The following is an 18,131-nucleotide window of genomic DNA, read 5'->3' on the forward strand; positions in this document are numbered from 1 at the left end:
AGGTATTTTGAAAAAGTAGGTAATTAAAACAAAAAATATGTTATTTAATTTAAATATTAACCAAATAATTGTTGACGTATATAGTCTAACAATAACATCTTGACTAACCAATTAGTCATTTCGATCTCCAAAAACTTTTTCAATCTATCCAAATTAAATTCCACTCCCTAGTGGAATGGCCATGTGCCGCCCGAATTTCACGGTGAAGGATCCTTGGAGGGGATCCTATTCCGAATCACACGCCCTCATCCTTAGAGTATTTTACATTTATTCACTATGACGTTGAGTGAGCGGCGCAGAGCTACACGCAGTCAATTGGTGGTGTACTTGGAATGACATTGAGCAACCAAACATAGTATGCGTGAAAGCAACAACCTTCAAATTTTCTTTAAATAAATATTATTTTTTATTAATAAAACTAACTACTAAAATTTAATTTCTCTTCTCAACTACAACTTTAATTTAAACAGTAACCGGGCATAAGAAGAAAATAATATTAAAAAAAAAATTAATTTTTACTTTTTGATCCCTTTACATTTAAAGAGAATTAAATATAACATTGGCTTAGGCTGCTGCTCACTAGGAATAGTCTTGGGCTTTAGCTATTGCCCACAGCGTGTAGGCTCATGTCATCACACATAAAGCCCCACGAAACGGACCATAAATGCCTGTGGTCTAGAGACGGCTACTCCTACGTGTTGGGGTCTAGACCAACTGCCGTTTATTGCCAATACGACACTGCCGTATAACTGCTTTGTTCGTAGCTTAAATAGGGTAGTAATATATTATCTAAAGACAAAAGGCAATACATAATTATTGTTGTTATCAACCAGGTTCGACGGTCAGATCGATGGATCCCTACGGAAAAGAAGTGGTACTAATCACGGGGTGTTCGGCCGGAGGCATCGGCCACGCGCTGGCCCGCGCTTTCGCCGACAAAAACTGCCTGGTTGTGGCGACGAGCAGGTCCCGGGCTTCAATGGCAGATCTAGAGCAGGACCCCAGGTTCTTCCTACAAGAACTGGATGTTCTCTCCGACGCGAGCGTACAACACGTGCTCTCTCGTGTTCTGGACAAGTACGGTCGGATAGATGTTCTGGTAAACAATGCTGGAGTTGGGTGTGTAGCTCCCCTTGCTGAAATCCCTCTCTCTGCTATCCAACACACTTTCAATACCAACGTGTTTGGTAATACAATTTTTCATAAGCAGTTTTTTTTTTTTTTTTCCTTCTATTGTGAGACGTGCTTAATCTGAATTTCTGGGAGCAACATAATGTTACCAGATTGTACGTTCTGGGGATCTGGGTGAATGAATTATGAATCTGTCCATATCTAAATAATCTGTCTCTTATCTGACACTCGATCAGCAGAGTTTGATTTGTTCTTCAAATCTCTTCCTGAAATCTCTTTTGATTCTTTTGACAACGTTGTTAAAATAGGTTGTATGCGGTTGGTTCAAGCTGTTTCTCCTCACATGGCATCCAGGAGAAAGGGAAAGATTGTAAATGTTGGAAGCGTAACGGCTATGGCTCCTAGTCCATGGAATGGTGCTTACATTGCATCCAAAGCTGCTCTGCATGCACTCACCGATACATTGAGGTCTGAATATTACCTGCATCAATCTTAATAATAAGCTGAGGTTGTTATATCTGCTGAAAAACATTGATCGATTGTCATGAGGACAGAAGGAAATGTTTAAAGTGTCATGAAGAAACACACAAGAAGGCATTCTATGGCATTAATATGTTGAATGATTTTATTTCCTAATTCATTTCTTTAAGAGGAACTTCACAAAATTCTTCTGAACTTACACTTGTTTCAAAATTATTTTCTTAAAGTTAAAAAACTCTCGATTTCAACCGTTGAAGTTCTAATTTAATGGAATGTCCTCCTTCCGTTAGAATTTTCTGTTATATCATAATAGATGTGTTGAAAATGACAAAAATTTCCTCATTTTTTGTTTTACTTTTTTCTCATTTAAAAAAAAATTGGATCAGCATATCCACAGTTGTGGATCACCAGACCCATGAATGGAGTCTTTTGACTAACCCACGACAAGGTCTGGTGGTAACCCAATTGTAGGTCACCTTTTTTGTTTACTGTATTTTTTAAATTTTTTCATTTTTTTTTTTTAAATTTTTAATTTGAAATAAGAGTAAATGTAGAGTTTTATAAAAGTTTCAAGGACATAAAAATCATTTCACCTCTTTTTCCATTTGATTTAAATATTTTTTTAAAAAAATAAAATATAAAATAAATGGTTTTTTTTTTTTTTTTTTTAAATATTGCATTTACCCCAAGGAATAGTTATTCCTCTCATTTTTCAGAAGAATAGGTATTCCTCTTCGTAAAAGAATAGATATTCCCATTGGAATAGGGAATACCTATTCCAATAAATAGATCTCTACCAAACAAAAGAATGATTATTCAATAGGAATAGTCATTCCATTCCAGGGGTTTATTCCGCGAACCAAACGAGGTCTAAGAGATGGGGTATTACATCAAATTAGAAGTTTGATGGTTGAAAATTAGAAATTCGATAGTTGAAATTGAGAGTTTTTAAACTTTATGGAAGGTAGTTCAAATCGAGTAAAAGTTCAGGAAAGTTTTGTGGAAATCCTCTCTTTTGAATGAATGACAACTTGGGATTAATTTATCTAAACCTAAGATTGGGAACAGCGAGCGGAGTTTCTAATCGCTGAGGTGTTCATCTCCCTAGTCGGCCAATTGAAACCAGCCATTGAAGTAGAAATTAGTGGATCCTTTGTTGTCTGATACTCCATATATAATCCATTTATGCTACATTGCTACATGCAGATTGGAGCTCAGACCTTTAGGGATCGATGTTATCAATGTTGTCCCTGGAGCTGTTAGGTCCAACATAGCAAATTCGACCATGGCCACCTACAACCGGATGCCTGAGTTGAAATTATACAAGCCTTTTGAAGCAGCCATCCGAGAGAGAGCCTTTTTTTCACAAGGAATGAAGTCGACCCCTACAGAGGAGTTTGCCAAGAACACTGTGGCTGCTGTTCTGAAGAAGAATCCACCAGCCTGGTTTTCCTATGGCCATTACTCCACCATCATGGCAATCATGCACCATCTGCCACTCTTTATTAGAGATTTTCTCATAAAGAAAGCCATGAAATGTTGAGTTAGCCCCCTAAGCACTAAAACTATGCACACCCATGAGTACTGCTCGACACCTCCTCAATCAACTTTTAATATTTATGCATTCTTGACGTACAATTGAAAGATTGTTAAAATCTAAAATCCAGGAAAAATAAAGAAGAGTAAGGAATCAATATGTGCCCTATTATTCTAAAAAAGATTATTCATTAAAAGTATTAACCATGTTACAATTGACACTCTTTTAAATCACTTATAAAACCCAAATCTTACTTTAGTGGGGAATCATTCTGAGACTCAAAATCCATCCTTGAGGACCTAAATAATTCGTTTTCTAAATTGGGACTAGTTTTTAAGGTGTCAAGTTGAAAGTGGTAAAGCACTTCTTACAACAAATTGAGTGGTTTACTGCCACACTGGTAGCTTCTTGCTAGACTGAAATCCCCTACAATTGAGGGTCGTGAGAAGTTCTCCCTGCTTGTTGTAATTGGGACTCTCATATATGCTCGGGTAGAGAGCCCCCTCTCATGGGATTGTAGTTTCCCTCGCCCTCCTCTTTGGGCAATTAATGGATTACAGTGAATGGAGAAGTACCCTAGCCCACACTGAAGACAACTTGTTATTACGGAGATGTATGCATGCATACATATGCACTATAGTCCTCATGAAACTATTTAGCGTAACTAGTGGCAGAGGGATTGCTATAATACATGTATGTTTGTTAGTTTATTTTTGGGGTGATTTTTGTTTTTAGTTTGAAAAAGCATTCTGATATGACATAAATATAATTTTTTTTTTCTCAGCTCACAAGCCAAATTCATTAATCATTACCCGACTACCCTTACGTTGTCAGTAATTAGGCCAAAATTACATCATTTGCAACATTTTTCAAAACGTTTCGATGCAAAAAAATGACCTAAATATCGTAATTTGATACTTATAGGAAATCCTAATCCAGAGATGATCCACCTATGCAATACCATATTTCAATGGAATGACCGACGATGTATAAAGTTTACCCAAAGAAAAATCATCTGCAATTAGTGATTTTTTTTTTTTTAAGTAATTCTATAAGGAAAACTAGAGTCTTCCTTGTATCCTCCTAAATGTCATGTAACTTTTAAAATTACTATTAAATTTTGATCCAATTATGATTTTAAAGCTACACGACATTTGGGAGGATACAAGGACTTTAGTTCTCCTTATGGCATTTTCTTTTTCTTTTTTGTCCTTTCTAATAATGACCAAAGTTCATACATCAGCCCCAAAGGCTAAATCACTACCCATAGGCCGTCACAGTGACTAGAGATGAAGAATCTCTACCCACTAAGTCAGGAAAATCCCGACTTAAAGCAGCTACCAACGATAGACTGTGACCAAGAACAAGAATATACAAAACTACAGCTATCCAAATAATAAACAAACATTACAAGGAGCAGACATTAAACCTCTCTTGACAATGAAGCACAACCAAAACAACTAAAGAGAAGCAGATCTAGCATTTAGGCCATCAGACAGATCCCTATAATTTTTGAAAATTACAAAGATAAACTGTAAAAAAACACTAGCAGAAAACACAACTTCAGAGCCGGCAGAGAGAAGAAAAAACTCCCGGCGCCGGCTCGTGACTAACACGTGCCGCCCCCGGGACTCCCCTTTTGCTGTCGAACATCGGCCATCCTGAAAGCCCCAACAACCAGGCTGGGAAAAATGGAGTGTGGCCCTCACACGCAGGCCCCATCCTCGACGCGTGCAAGCCACGCTCCGAGAGTGAAGATCCAACACGGACAAAAGTTGCAGCGGTGAAAACGGAAACCGACGGCAAGCAACTTTGAAAGGGGCGTGCCGTAAGATTTCCAGCGTATCAACGTAGATCTATTTCGAAAAGTGGCCGAAAAAAATATGACTGGGCACTCCCCATGGACGTCTCAAACGAAATGCTTCTGCCAAAAAAAAAAAAACACAAGAAACAAAACAAATAAACAAACTCTATAGCCCCAACAGCTAGGAGAACAACAACACCTACCACTGAGAACCATTGGGGTGAACAAAAGCCACACTAGTCCATAAAGACTAGGTGGAAGACCAGCGTCAGGAGGGGAGGCTTTTGCCTCCCCTACGGCGAACACACACCTATTGGAGAGTTTCTGGATGAGAGAGAAAGAAGAGTCGAGAAAGAGGGAGCGATTTTTTTATCTCAGCCCCTACTTCTCGGCATTTTGTTTATGATCAAGTGTAGTATTTGTTGTTATCAGTTTAATATCTAACTAGCATATAACCCATGTCATGCACGGGTTTTTATTAATTAAAACTGCATAACAAATTAGAATGTTACATTTAATTTAAGAAACAAAATAAAAATATAGGAATAAGATTGAAAATACGTAAATTTATATTGTAAATTATATTGTAAGGAATCAAAATAAATCACATGTATTCAATTTTTTTTATAAGTAATCACATTTTTCAATTTTTATAGACATTAATTCAGGAGACCTTTTACATAATATAGAAATTCACAAAAACAAAGAACAAAATAGTGTACTCACATCATTGCTATAACTTGTATTCAATATTTACAAAAGAAACCCAAAAGAAAATTTTGTTAACAATTAACATATTTAAACTAAAGAAAATCAAACTCTTACCATAATCAAATAATGAATAATTAACAATTTATAAACCATCAAAACATGAAGCCAGATATTATATTGTCATTTTTATAAATATTATTTTCTTATTACCTTTAAAATTGAGGGCAATATAAAATGAAGTGTAACTCATACAACATTCTAGAGGTGTATATATGTATTGCATGTATAACGTAAAAGAAACTACATTTAGAACAAAAAAATAAGGACCAAAAATTGAAACGTAAGATTTGTATTTTTTGTATATTTTTCTCAGTTTCAATGAGATTTTTTGTATAGGAAGAAGTCCCGACAAAATGAGATTTTTTATTTTTCTTTCAGTCACCGTCCTTCACATATTTATCATAAAAGAAAATACTTTTAGCACAAAATAAGCAATAATATATAAATTAGAATGTAAAATAAGGACAAAAAAATGAAAACAGATGACAAACGAAAAAAAAGGAAAAATACTGATATAGTATAAAAATAATTTTATTTTTCTTTTATTGTATATTTTCTCCAATTTACAATAAATTCATAGCCTTATAGTTATAGGTATAGGAAGATGTTATGTCTAACATAGATTCTTTTTCCCGACGATCTTTTGCATATATAACATTAAAAAAAAACTACTTTTAGAACAGAAATAAAAATAATATATAAATTAGAACAGAAAATAAGGAAAAAATATGAAAACGGACAATAAATAGAAACTGGAAAAATACTCCTATAATATAAAATAGCTGTATTTTTTGTATATAAATTATAACATCAAATAAGGAAAAAAAAAAATGAAAATGGACGACCAACGACAAACGAAATATACTCATAATAAGAAAAAAAAAATTCACTTTCTTTGGTTCCAAAAATTCATACATATAGGAATTAGTTCTATCAAATAGAGATTTTTTTTACGATCATCCTTTGCATATATAATGTTAAAAAAATAAAAATAAAAATATATATAAACTACTTTTAGAACATAAATAAAAATAATATATAAATTATAACAAAAAAAAAAAAAAAGGATAACAAACTAACATGACCATAAAAAATAAAGACAAAAAAAGGGACAAAAAAAAGAAGAAGAGAAATAACTCAAATAATGAAAAATAATTATTTGCTGCATATTTTCCCGATTCCAAGAAAGCAAACAAAAATTAAGGAGTGTATGTGTACCCCAAATTTTTGCTATAGGCTAAATCAAAAACCACTTATATGAGAGAATAAGAAAGTAAGGGCATTATTTATTTCAACAAAAAATAAAGACAAAAAACAAAGAATCAAACATACTAATATAACTGAAAATAACTGTATTTTATGTATAATTTTCCCTGTTCTAATGGAACCTTGAAAGCAATGCCGTCCATCAATTAAGTACGTAAACAATGTGTATTACACGTTCCAAAAAAAAAAGATTTAAAAAATTAATAAATAACAGTGTAAACTAAAAAATCGTCATACCTTGTGCAAAACACAACAATGTGAATCTTTCTCTCTCACCATAAAATTTTACTAAATTTAATGTAAAATTTACGAAAGAAAAAATAATATATAAATTAGAAGGAGAAAAAAAAAATAGAAAATACTAATCATATATTGCATAAAGGCATTTATTAACTTCTGTTTTCTTACAAAGGAAATAAAATCTAGAAATAAATCCTTACATTTAATACGGCAGAGTAAAGATTTGAAGAATCCTGTAAGCCTCTCGCTTCTAGCTTTTGAATAATGAGAGTGATAATAATAAATTAATAATAATACAATACCCGAGTTTTTACTGGTATTTGAGAGAGATTCATTTCCTACAAAATGGTGTTAGAGGCGATGAGTCAAACTAAATTCTCAAGTAGCATTTGTTTCCATTGAAACAAAAAAAAAAAATTACTGTATTTTTTGTATAGAACGATTTTGTAAAGGTAAAAAGAAATAATAACACAATCATAATCTCTTTCGTTTTTTTTTTTTGAGAAACACAATCATAATCGTTGTGCTTTAAGGTAAAGGGCCGAGAGTACAGTAAATATTTTTTATTTGCATAGTTTCATTTGAAATTTGGACGCACATTTGACAGTTTAAAAGTTCAGAAGTTTTTTTTTTTTTTTTTTTCAAAGAAGTTAGTGAATACTCCAAGAACTCTGCGCTCCACAAATTTTTAAACAATTCATAAATCATCGCTACGCAAAAACTCTGTAATTATACATACATACATATATTAAAATAGGTGAAAAAGTTTATGCATAATATTAAACACTACAAAGAAAAGCAGAACATCATTCGTAGGAATACAACAAAACACAGATTTTTTGTTTTTTTTTTAAAAAAAAAACATAAAATTATATAATCGTAAATCAAATATATATATATATATATATATATATATATATATATATATATATATATATATATATATATATATATATATATATATATATATATATATATATATATTCTAATAAAATACATATGATCCCCACAAATCTAAGAGAGAACCTTTTGGTTGATCAGATTTGAAGACGAACTCTAAGGAGCAGTAGATGTATGATATTATCTTCATATATGGCATATATGCCACATATACGGTGTTTATTATATTTATTTTAATATAATATATAGTATTATGGTTATGATAATTTCTATTCATTTAGATTACCGTAATGAAATCGTTTAATTGATTTAAAATTAATTAATAATATTGTTTCCTCGATGGGAGAAACAATACAGTATTTATCATATTTGAGGGTCCCTGACCTAACCTATAAATAAATAGCATGTATACACCATCAGTACGGCAATACAGTCATAGGCATAGGTTAGAAGATCTGTCAAATAGTATTTTTGTTTTCTTTAGATCTTCGTGGAAGTGTTTGAGCAAAGATGGCTAGAGGTAAGCCTAAATCCTGTTTTATTTCTTTCCGTTGCGCATGTTAGTTTAAGCATAATATGTTTATATGTTCTAACATGTGGTGTCAGAGCCACCTCTATGCTATTTTGCTTAGCAATAAGTTTTTGATGAATCCATAATTTCTGCGAACATAGTCTGTTTTTTATTGTTCACGTTCGGTTGTTAAATCATAGTTTTGTGAACATATTTTTGTTCAATCCAGTAGATATTTTGTGAATACAATTAAATTTGTTGTTCACATACGTTTGAAAACCCATAAATTTGATATGGCTATTTTATTTTTATTTTTTTAATTATCATTATTCTGTGTATTGTGATATACTGCCTATTTTTGTGTTGTCGTAATCTTGATATGGGTATTTTCATAAGGGGGTGGCGGCAAGGGTTCCATTTTTTAGGGTTTTCAACCCATCTGGAACATTACGGGTTGGGTTGCTTAGTGACCGGGTAGGGTTTCGACCCATTAAGGTTTCTAGGTTGGGTATGTTTTCGATTTGGGTATTAATTTTAAAGTGCGGATCGAGTTGCTAAGTGGGCCAACTCATTCGGGTCAGCCCAATCCAGAGACCTAAAAGGCCCTATTCAGTTTTTTTTTTTTTTAAAAAAAATAATAATAATTTGGACTGACCCGATTTGGGCCAGCACTATACAGAAACCCAGAAGCCCAACCCGATCTGGTTTTTACTTTTCGGACCCGATCCAATTAAGTGGGTTGACCCAATTGGACCAACCCAATACAGCAACCAATTTCAAATTGAAATTTACTGTTTAAATTGGCATTGGCGAATTTAAAATAAAGTTACTTCATAGCATTAAAGTATTTATTTTATTTTCTTGGTTATTGTAGCTATTTCTATTACTCTACTTTTTGTAGTTTTATGTTCCAATACTTTAAGGTAATATTTTTTCTAACTGAAAAAAAAAAAAAAATATTAATATGTTTTTTCACTTGGGGTGTTAAAAATTTGGTGCTCCGTGTGGACAAACCACCTACTCCCGCGGAATTAAGTTCGCCACGTGAGATTATTAAGAATGAACGGTGGGAGTGATTTAATCACCTAAGTTAGATGCTCATGAAATCTCATGTTACTAAAGTCATCAGGGATTTATTCTTGAATGTTTTAGGGCCAAAGTTTTATAAATGTTGTTTATGAACATTTAGTAAGTTCAAATAAAAAACTTGGCCAACACCCTAATAGAAAAAGCTTTAAAGATAAACCTTTTACAGTTTCTAAAGTGTTTCTAATCTCATTATGGGAATGAAGGATATCATAACTTAGCTTAAGTACCTAAAGATTGAGATTTGAGTTATTATTGGTCTATTTCATTTTTGAATTTTCTCTTCTAAATATGTAATTTTATCTTGGGGCATACATAAGGATAAATGATTAGTAAAGTAACTTCTGACCATGTATGTTCAAGAATATGAGAAAATTCATAAAGTGTTCACATGGTTACTCATGTTAAAGGAAGATCAATAAATGCAATTATGTCCAACAGTTAAATCATGAGAATAAAGTATTATGGTAATCAAGACACCTATTTTTCTTGCAATAAGGAAAATTAATGGCATATAAAGAAAGATTGCATAAATATAATCTCATGTATCTAGTATGTCGTGAATATCTTTTAGTGACTCATTCAAATATGTTGTGGATTGATTATGGTTTAACAATCCACATTGTCAACAAATGCAGAACGCGTGTTTTTTTTTTTTTATAATTGGAGGTTGCTGGGATCTATAAGTTATTTTTAAAATTCAGTTATATTTTTTTACCTCAAAAATGATTTATATTCCATAATCTTTTAGAAATTTATTTTCTAGTTTGGTTTATTAAAAATTTCAATTTTATTTTAAACTTGAAATTTTTCTTCTTTTGGGTGGAATATTGGTTGAGGGTCTATTTAAAGTCTATTTAAAATTGACCTACATCCAAACTTTTGAAAAAAAATTATTTATGCATATTGATGTTGACATAAAGTGGAGTCTTTATGAATTTAAAAATGCTATTGTTATGACATTAGAGATTGGAATATATCTCCATACAGAAAAATAAAAGTCAGTAAATAATAATTTACTGACTTTAGTACTTGTATGGACTGGATAAGGGAAATCATACCAACAAGACCACTAAAGGTGCCAAAGAGAGCCTTTTGAGATTCTTGAGATCATTTACATTGAAAGGTATTGACATTTTCATACTCATTGCCTAAATAGTCAGAGATATTTTTATATCTTTCAGTGATGACCATATAAAGTTTATGTATCTCTATGTTCTAAAGCTGAGATATTGAATGCTTTCAATACCTATAAGGAAGAAGAAACATTCAATACCTATACGGAAGAAGAAGAGAAAGAACATGAAGATCATAAGATCTGATATAGGCAAAGAGTATTATGATAGGTACACACAAAAAGTGAAATGATTAGTAATACTAATCTGCTATTACCCTTAAAGAGTAAAGCTTTGAAGACCGTTGTGTATATGTTAAACAGGATTCCATTTAAGGTTGTCCTTAAGATACCTTTTTATGAAATTGATGGAAGCCAAGTTTAAATTATTTACACATATGGGGTTGCCTTGCTAAAGAGGAGATTTATAATCCTCGCCTAAGAAAATTAGATTCAAGGACAACCAATAGATTTTTTATAGGCTATTCAGTAAACTCGAAGGGTTTTAGGTTTTATTATCCTTCATATAATCTTAAAGTTGTTGATTATAAAAAATTTTAAAGGATGTTGAACCTAGTGGGAGTGTTTATCCTCAAAGATTTTACTTAGAGGAAACACGAGAGTTGACTGAAGCTCATTCATATGAAGGCTGTTTGATTGTACTTATGGAAAATCAAATTGATTACCCTGAGCTACAATCAATTTTAGAGTTGTCAACTCATGAATAATAGGTTCAATTTGAATCTGCTTAGACTTTGCAAAATGCAGAGGAAATAGAATTAAGAAAATCCTATAAAATAAAGAGATTAACAATTCTTAGCAATCATGTTGTATACCTCCTAGAGTCTGATGTTGACATTGGACATAAAGATGATCCAAAATTGTTTTCACATGCTATGAGTGGAGGAAACTCCACATTGTGGTTCAATGCCATGAAGTAAGAGATAAATTCATGGCTCAAAAGTCAAGCTAGACTCCTAGCCAATGGCTTTACTCATAAGGAAGACATTGATTATCATGAAACATTCTCTCCAGTGTCTAAGAATGGTTTATCAAGATAATCATAGCATTAGTAACTCATTTTGACCTAAAGCTACATCAAATGGATGTGAGAACAACTTTCCTGAATGACAGTCAGAAAGCTTGCAAATTAAAGAATTCTATTTATGGGCTGTGACATATCTCTCATCGGTGATATACTTTTTACAAGGTTATTACTTCATTGTTTATTGAAAACCTTGTTAATTAGTATATATACCTTAAGGTCAGTGGGAGTAAAGTAATCTTTCTAGTTCTATATGTAGATATTATTTTTTGCAAGTAGTGATTTAGGTTTGCTGCATGAAGTTCATTTCACAAAACTTTAAAATTAAAGATTTGGGTGAAACCTCTTATGTCTTTTGACATAGAGATTCATAGAGACATAAAGAACATTAATATTTTCTCAAAAGGCCTCCATTGAAAAAGTTTTGGGAAGATTTAGAATGAAGGATTTTGCACCTTCAGTAGCAATTAAGAGGGACCAATTCAATAAAGATTAATGTCCCAAAATGTATTGGAATAAGGGCGAATGAAAAATTTTTTTTTTGTAAGCATCTGCATTATGCAACCTAATGCAAGCATATGCTTGCACTAGACTTAACCATTAGACTGACAGTAAGAATACTGGGTCAATAAAGTGCTGCAAATAAAGTCTTGTGATATATTCAAGGAACCAAGAAGTACAACTTAACCTAAAGATACACTTTCCATTTGGAGGTGGTTAGTTGTTCAGATTTGAGTTTTGCTGATTGTGTAGATAGTAGAAAGTCTACTTTAAGGTATATATCTTTTTATTGAGGGATATATCCTAGAGATGCAGTTAGCAGACTATAATTGCTACATTTACCAAGAAAGCTAAAACACTTACATGCTATGAATTTGGTACACAAGCATGATGGATGAGACATTTTTTGTTGAAAGTCTCAATATTGTCGATTTTACAATTAGACCATAAAGATACTCTGCGGTAATTCTACTATAGCTTTCTTTTATAAGAATAAAGAGTAGAAGCAGAAGTAAATCGACATCAAGTATCTCAGTACGAGAGATAACATTAAGAGACATAAAGGGTCTATTGAGCATATAAGTACTGAATTAATGATTGCGGATCCCATGACTTAAAGTTTACCGGTAAAGAAAGTATAAAGTCATGCGGAGTATATGAGACTCATTAATTCATTTTTTTGCTTGGTTTGTCTCTTTTTGGTTTGTAGACATAAAATTATTAGGGGTAATTACCTTTTCCCCCCATGAACTACCGGCCAATGTCATTTTGCCCCCACGAACTACCACTTCGACCAAAAGAGAGCATCAAACTACCATTTTTACACACTTTGCCCCCTTCTGTCAGTCTAATTCATGCAAAGACGTAAATGCCCTAACTCAATTTTAAAAATGACTGAAATACCCTCATTTAAAAAAAAAAAAAAAGAAAGACTGAATGAAAGGGGTGGCTGCCGCCACCCCTGAGGTGGCCGGGTGGCTTGCGGCCACCCTAGAAATGACCTAGGGTGGCCGCGCGGCCCCTCTAGGTTCTGGGGAGGCCGTGCGGCCACCCCTTAGGTCGGGGTGGGCCGCGAGCCACCCCGAAAGCTGGGTGGCTGCGCGGCCACCCTAGAAATGACCTAGGGTGGCCGCGCAGCCCCCCCAGGTTCTGGGGAGGCCGTGCGGCCAGCCCTTAGGCCGGGGTGGGCCACGAGCCACCCCAGAGGTGGCCGGAGCCACCTCTGGGGGTGGCTCGCAGGCCACCCGGCCACCTAAAGGGGTGGCTGCCGCCACCCCTTTTCCTTCAGGTTTTTGGTTTTTTTTTTTTTTTTTTTTAAATATATTAATTTTAATATTTTTTATTAATTACTGTAGAGGGTATTTTGGTCTTTAAGTCAAAATTAACGGTAAAAAATGGCATATTCCATCCAAAATTAACGGAATTCCTGACGGAAGGGGGCAACGTGTATAAAAATGGTAGTTTGATGCTCTCTTTTGGTCGAAGTGGTAGTTCGTGGGGGCAAAATGACATTGGCCGGTAGTTCATGGGGGGAAAAGGTAATTACCCCAAATTATTATAATAAAGATTTTGTGCACATATGTTATTTTATCCATGATGATAAATAAAGTTTGACCCGAATGACTTATAGGAAGTTCATTCATAAAGCTTGATCATCTATAAGGTACTCATATAAGGAGTGTTTTACATTGTGATACATGGAAGGGACGACCTAATTTTATAATGGTTTTACCGCCATGATTCATGCGAAACATTTCTTATCTAAGTGGGAGGATTCCATAAATGATTGGTCAAACTAAAGAACCTAATACCATAAGGTCATGTGTCATAAAGGCCAAGTGGGAGAATATAAGATATTATCTTCATATATGGCATATATGCCACATATACGGTGTTTATTATATTTATTATAAATATAATATACGGTATTACGGTTATGGTAATTTCTATTAATTTAGATTACCGTAATGGAATCGTTTAATTTATTTAAAATCAATTAATAATATTGTTTCCTTGATGGGAGGAACAATACAGAATTTACCATATTTGAGGGTCCCTGACTTAGCCTATAAATAAACAGCTTGTGTACACCATTAGTACGGCAATACAGTCATAGGCATAGGTTAGAAAATCCCTCAGATAACTTTTCTTGTTCTTCAAATGGATCGTGGAAACGCTTGAGCAAATATGGCTAGAGGTAAGTCTAGATCCTTGTCTCTTATTTTCCGCTAAGCATGTTAGTTTGAGCATAATATGTTTATATGTTATAACACATGTACCACACACCCCCCACACTCTTTTACCTCTACATTCAGGCTGCTTGTTGTAATTGAAACCTTAAGGTTGCTCCATGGCCTTCATACATCATCCAAACCATTCCACGCTCTTTCCCTGAACCACGTAGTTGGTATATACATCTAAAATCCACTTAGCTCAACACAAGGGACTCTATGGTCACAAAGGACTAAGGGTTTTCGAATATCAATTTTATTGGGTTGAAATTGACAAACAAAGTAAGGAAAATTAGGATTGCTGCCATCAAATATTCTAGAATTAGAATTCCCATGCTCATGGACCTTTTGTTTTTTTCTGTTTCTGTCAGGCTCATGAAACTCATAAACAATAAAAAGAGCATACCCCTTCCACTCATCTAAGCCCAAATCTGTATGCATTTGAATTGTTCCAGACGAATTAGTGCTTTTATCGTTGATCCACTCGGGGATTCTTGATCCCAGCAGTGCAGGGCCACATGCTACCTCGGTAAAAAAAGATTGAAACTGTAAAATAAAGACCAAAAAGAGAAAGATATATATTATACAATTATCTACGAAACAATATTATAACTCAATTTTGTGTGTTAAAAAAGAGATGAGTTAAACTAAGAGACTCACATAATGATTGCTCTGATCAATCCATAAAAGACTTTGTGGATGTAGATATAGGATCTTGTTGGGTTCACCATCAAAATCAATATCAGCAGCTGCAAAAGAGCAATTAGTGCTCCTTAATATTTCATTTGAAGTCGACACGTCCATTTGGTCATAAAACATCTTAAGCAATGGACAAGCTTTTATATACAAGTATTCTAATCTTAATGGAAGCTTCGGCAATACTTGAAGCCAACTACAATCTTCCAAGTTAAGTTCCAGAAGATGAGAAAGTTGAGCCACACTATCTGGAATTCTCGTAAAGTTGTTCCCACTTAGGTTTAATGAAAGAAGTGAGGATATGCCACTTAGATCATTGGGGATCGCTCCATCCAATAGGTTGCAATAACTGAGATTTAAAACCTTAAGTGAGGATTAGCAGTTAAGATAATTGGGGATCGCTCCATCCAACAGGTTGAAGTGACTCAGATCTAGCACTCTAAGCTTAGAAAGCTGCCAGATGTCTGGTATCCTCGTAAATTTGTTTCTAGACAAATTTAAAAATGCAAGTGAGGATAAGCAGCAAAGATCATTAGGGATCGCTCCATCCAACAGGTTGCAGTGACTCAGATCTAGCATTCTAAGCTTATAAAGCTGCCAGATGTCTGGTATCCTCGTAAATTTGTTTCCAGACAAATCTAAAAATTCAAGTGAGGATAAGCAGCAAAGATCATTGGGGATTGCTTCATCTAATAGATTGCAATTACTAAAATCTAGACATATTAAAGAGCTTAAAGCTGAGAACGAACTAGGCATCAAAAGCCTGACGAGTTATGAGCCACTTCCAGCAACCCAAAATTCCTTTAGACATTCCATACCACTGATGAGGTCCTTTGGGATTTTCTCTAGTCTTGAGCAGTCGGATCTATTGAGACTTACAAGAGACAACAAACTCTTAAATGATAATGGTAACTCTTTTATGGCAGTCCCATCCAAATAAAGTTTATGCAAAGATGTCATATTACCCACAAAATATGGAAACTTGTTAAGTCTTGAACAACCAGAAAGATTAAGATATTTAAGTGATTCCAATCTGATCTCGTCTGCAAGTCTCTCAAGACTTTTGCAATCTCGTAGATTCAACCATTTAAGCTGTATTAGAATTTCAATTGATGGGTGGACCTTAGACAAACTTGTACAATGTTCGAGCTCTAGTCGCTCAAGATTTGGGATTTCGCTCATGTATGGTGTCTCGATCAAGTTTTGAGAGTCACTCAAGTTAATGTGTTTCAATTTGTCAAAACTCTATTATAGAAGACCAATAAATAGTTAGATAAAACAGATAAAATGAAAAAGAGTAAAAGGAAGAAGAAAATATACATTTGCATAAGCCAAAATCTTACCTTCCTTCCATCCCACAGTTGTTTGATGCAGTTGTGAGGCATAATGAGCTCAACAAGATTGTCTGGTTGGAAATTGATCGACAAGGATTCAAAAGGATATTTCGACATTTTCATAACACATAACTCATTGCTTAACATGAAATTTGAAGGATCTCCATGCCATTCTAGATTGCTTGTTTTAGAACGAGCATAAGAAATGTCATTTCCATAATCATCGGTTCTAATCTCAAGAATTTTCAATTTTTTCATCTTTGAGAAGGCTTGAACATTTAGTTGCTCATTTTTCTGTAAAGGTAAATGTAGGACAATGCCTTTGACTGCATCAGTTCCCTACTAACCAAGAAAAGTGAAATTAGTGTGGTGGAAATATTTGACAAATTCTTAGAAGAATCAGTACCGATCAAAACATATTTCTCTACATTGGATCAGGATCCCTTACAATTTCAAAGAAATTTGAGATTCTCAAATTTTGTGAATTCAATCATTTTTTTACATCGAATGACGTGAAAAATGCTACATATTAAAAATAAGATATGACATGTTATCGAGGCAATAAAAAAAAAATCATTTAAAAAAGGCTTTTTCTTCACTTTTGAAAGACATTTATTTTTTACTAAACTAAAGGACAATTTTTTGCTCAAAGCTTTTATACGACATAAAGTGTAAGAACCTGATGAAAATATACTTAATTCTCATTGTTAACATGTCATATCTTTAATATGTATCATTTTTCACGTCATTCGATTAAAAAACGGCTTGAATTCACAAAATTTGAGAATCTCAAATTTCTTTGAAATTGTAAGGGATCTAATACCTCTATGTTTGTGTCTAGACTAATACACTTACAGTATTTTCTTTCAATACGTGAATGGCATCCTCGTTACACCGCAATCTACTGCGTCTGCCAAGCTCCTCAGCAGACTCACAATGAACTATTTGCTGGCCCATTTTTCGTAACAAATCATGCATCCCCAAATACCCAATATTTTTCCTCCCCATGAGCTTGTTAAAAGAGATTTGTCGACAAGCACATCGAAATCAATGTCCGGATAGTAACCAAGACTCTCTAGTATGTGTCTCATGTTATCTCTACATACTACCCCGAAGAAACATGCAATATCTAAAAACATTTGTTTCTGCAAATCCTCCAATCCATCAAAACTTATTTTAAGTTTATCCAAGATTTCTGGGTTTGGCTTTTCTTTTAGTCTATTCCTGGCACTTATCCAAAACTCCATTCTTCTACCATATAAGAAGGAACCAAAAACTTCAAGAGCTAAAGGAAGGCCATGAGCGTAACTCACAACATCCTTAGACAATTCAACATAATTTTCTTCAGGATGGGGTTTCTTGAAGGCTTTCCAACTAAAGAGCTGTAAAGCATCAGCATGATTCAACACCTTAACCTCATAGTTATCATCCACATATCTATTCAACAAATGATGATCGATCTCTGCTTGTTATAATGATTCTAC

At 33.7% G+C, this 18,131-nt stretch overlaps 2 protein-coding genes across 2 annotated transcripts; one reads left to right on the forward strand and one right to left on the reverse strand.

Annotated features, from left to right (window-relative positions):
- The first annotated feature begins 814 nt into the window (after positions 1-814).
- LOC133857798 (short-chain dehydrogenase RED1-like) lies at positions 815-3,789 on the forward strand. The gene is made up of 3 exons (XM_062293143.1): positions 815-1,187; positions 1,440-1,599; positions 2,818-3,789. Exons 1-3 carry the CDS (start codon positions 851-853, stop codon positions 3,152-3,154), a joined length of 834 nt encoding a protein of 277 aa, XP_062149127.1. The 5' UTR covers positions 815-850; the 3' UTR covers positions 3,155-3,789.
- Positions 3,790-4,408: 619 nt separating this feature from the next.
- Positions 4,409-17,604, reverse strand: LOC133856780 (disease resistance-like protein DSC1). The gene is made up of 7 exons (XM_062291830.1): positions 17,503-17,604; positions 16,657-16,986; positions 16,132-16,558; positions 15,726-16,026; positions 15,278-15,662; positions 15,024-15,163; positions 4,409-4,499 (listed from the first exon to the last, which is right to left on the reverse strand). Exons 1-7 carry the CDS (start codon positions 17,602-17,604, stop codon positions 4,409-4,411), a joined length of 1,776 nt encoding a protein of 591 aa, XP_062147814.1.
- Positions 17,605-18,131: the final 527 nt, after the last annotated feature.

This window comes from Alnus glutinosa, chromosome 14 (assembly GCF_958979055.1).
Source record: "Alnus glutinosa chromosome 14, dhAlnGlut1.1, whole genome shotgun sequence".
Lineage (NCBI taxonomy): Eukaryota > Viridiplantae > Streptophyta > Magnoliopsida > Fagales > Betulaceae > Alnus > Alnus glutinosa.

Bases quoted from the DNA above. Each gene is read 5' to 3' on its own strand.
- LOC133856780 (XM_062291830.1), bottom strand. From the start codon at position 17,604: ATGGGCCAGCAAATAGTTCATTGTGAGTCTGCTGAGGAGCTTGGCAGA. The intron at 16,987-17,502 runs GTAAGTGTATTA...CTTGGTTAGTAG, and splicing joins ACGTATTGAAAGAAAATACT to GGAACTGATGCAGTCAAAGG. The intron at 15,164-15,277 runs GTGAGTCTCTTA...TTTATTTTACAG, and splicing joins TTGATCAGAGCAATCATTAT to TTTCAATCTTTTTTTACCGA.
- LOC133857798 (XM_062293143.1), top strand. From the start codon at position 851: ATGGATCCCTACGGAAAAGAAGTGGTACTAATCACGGGGTGTTCGGCC. The intron at 1,188-1,439 runs GTAATACAATTT...TTGTTAAAATAG, and splicing joins TTTCAATACCAACGTGTTTG to GTTGTATGCGGTTGGTTCAA. The intron at 1,600-2,817 runs GTCTGAATATTA...TGCTACATGCAG, and splicing joins GCACTCACCGATACATTGAG to ATTGGAGCTCAGACCTTTAG.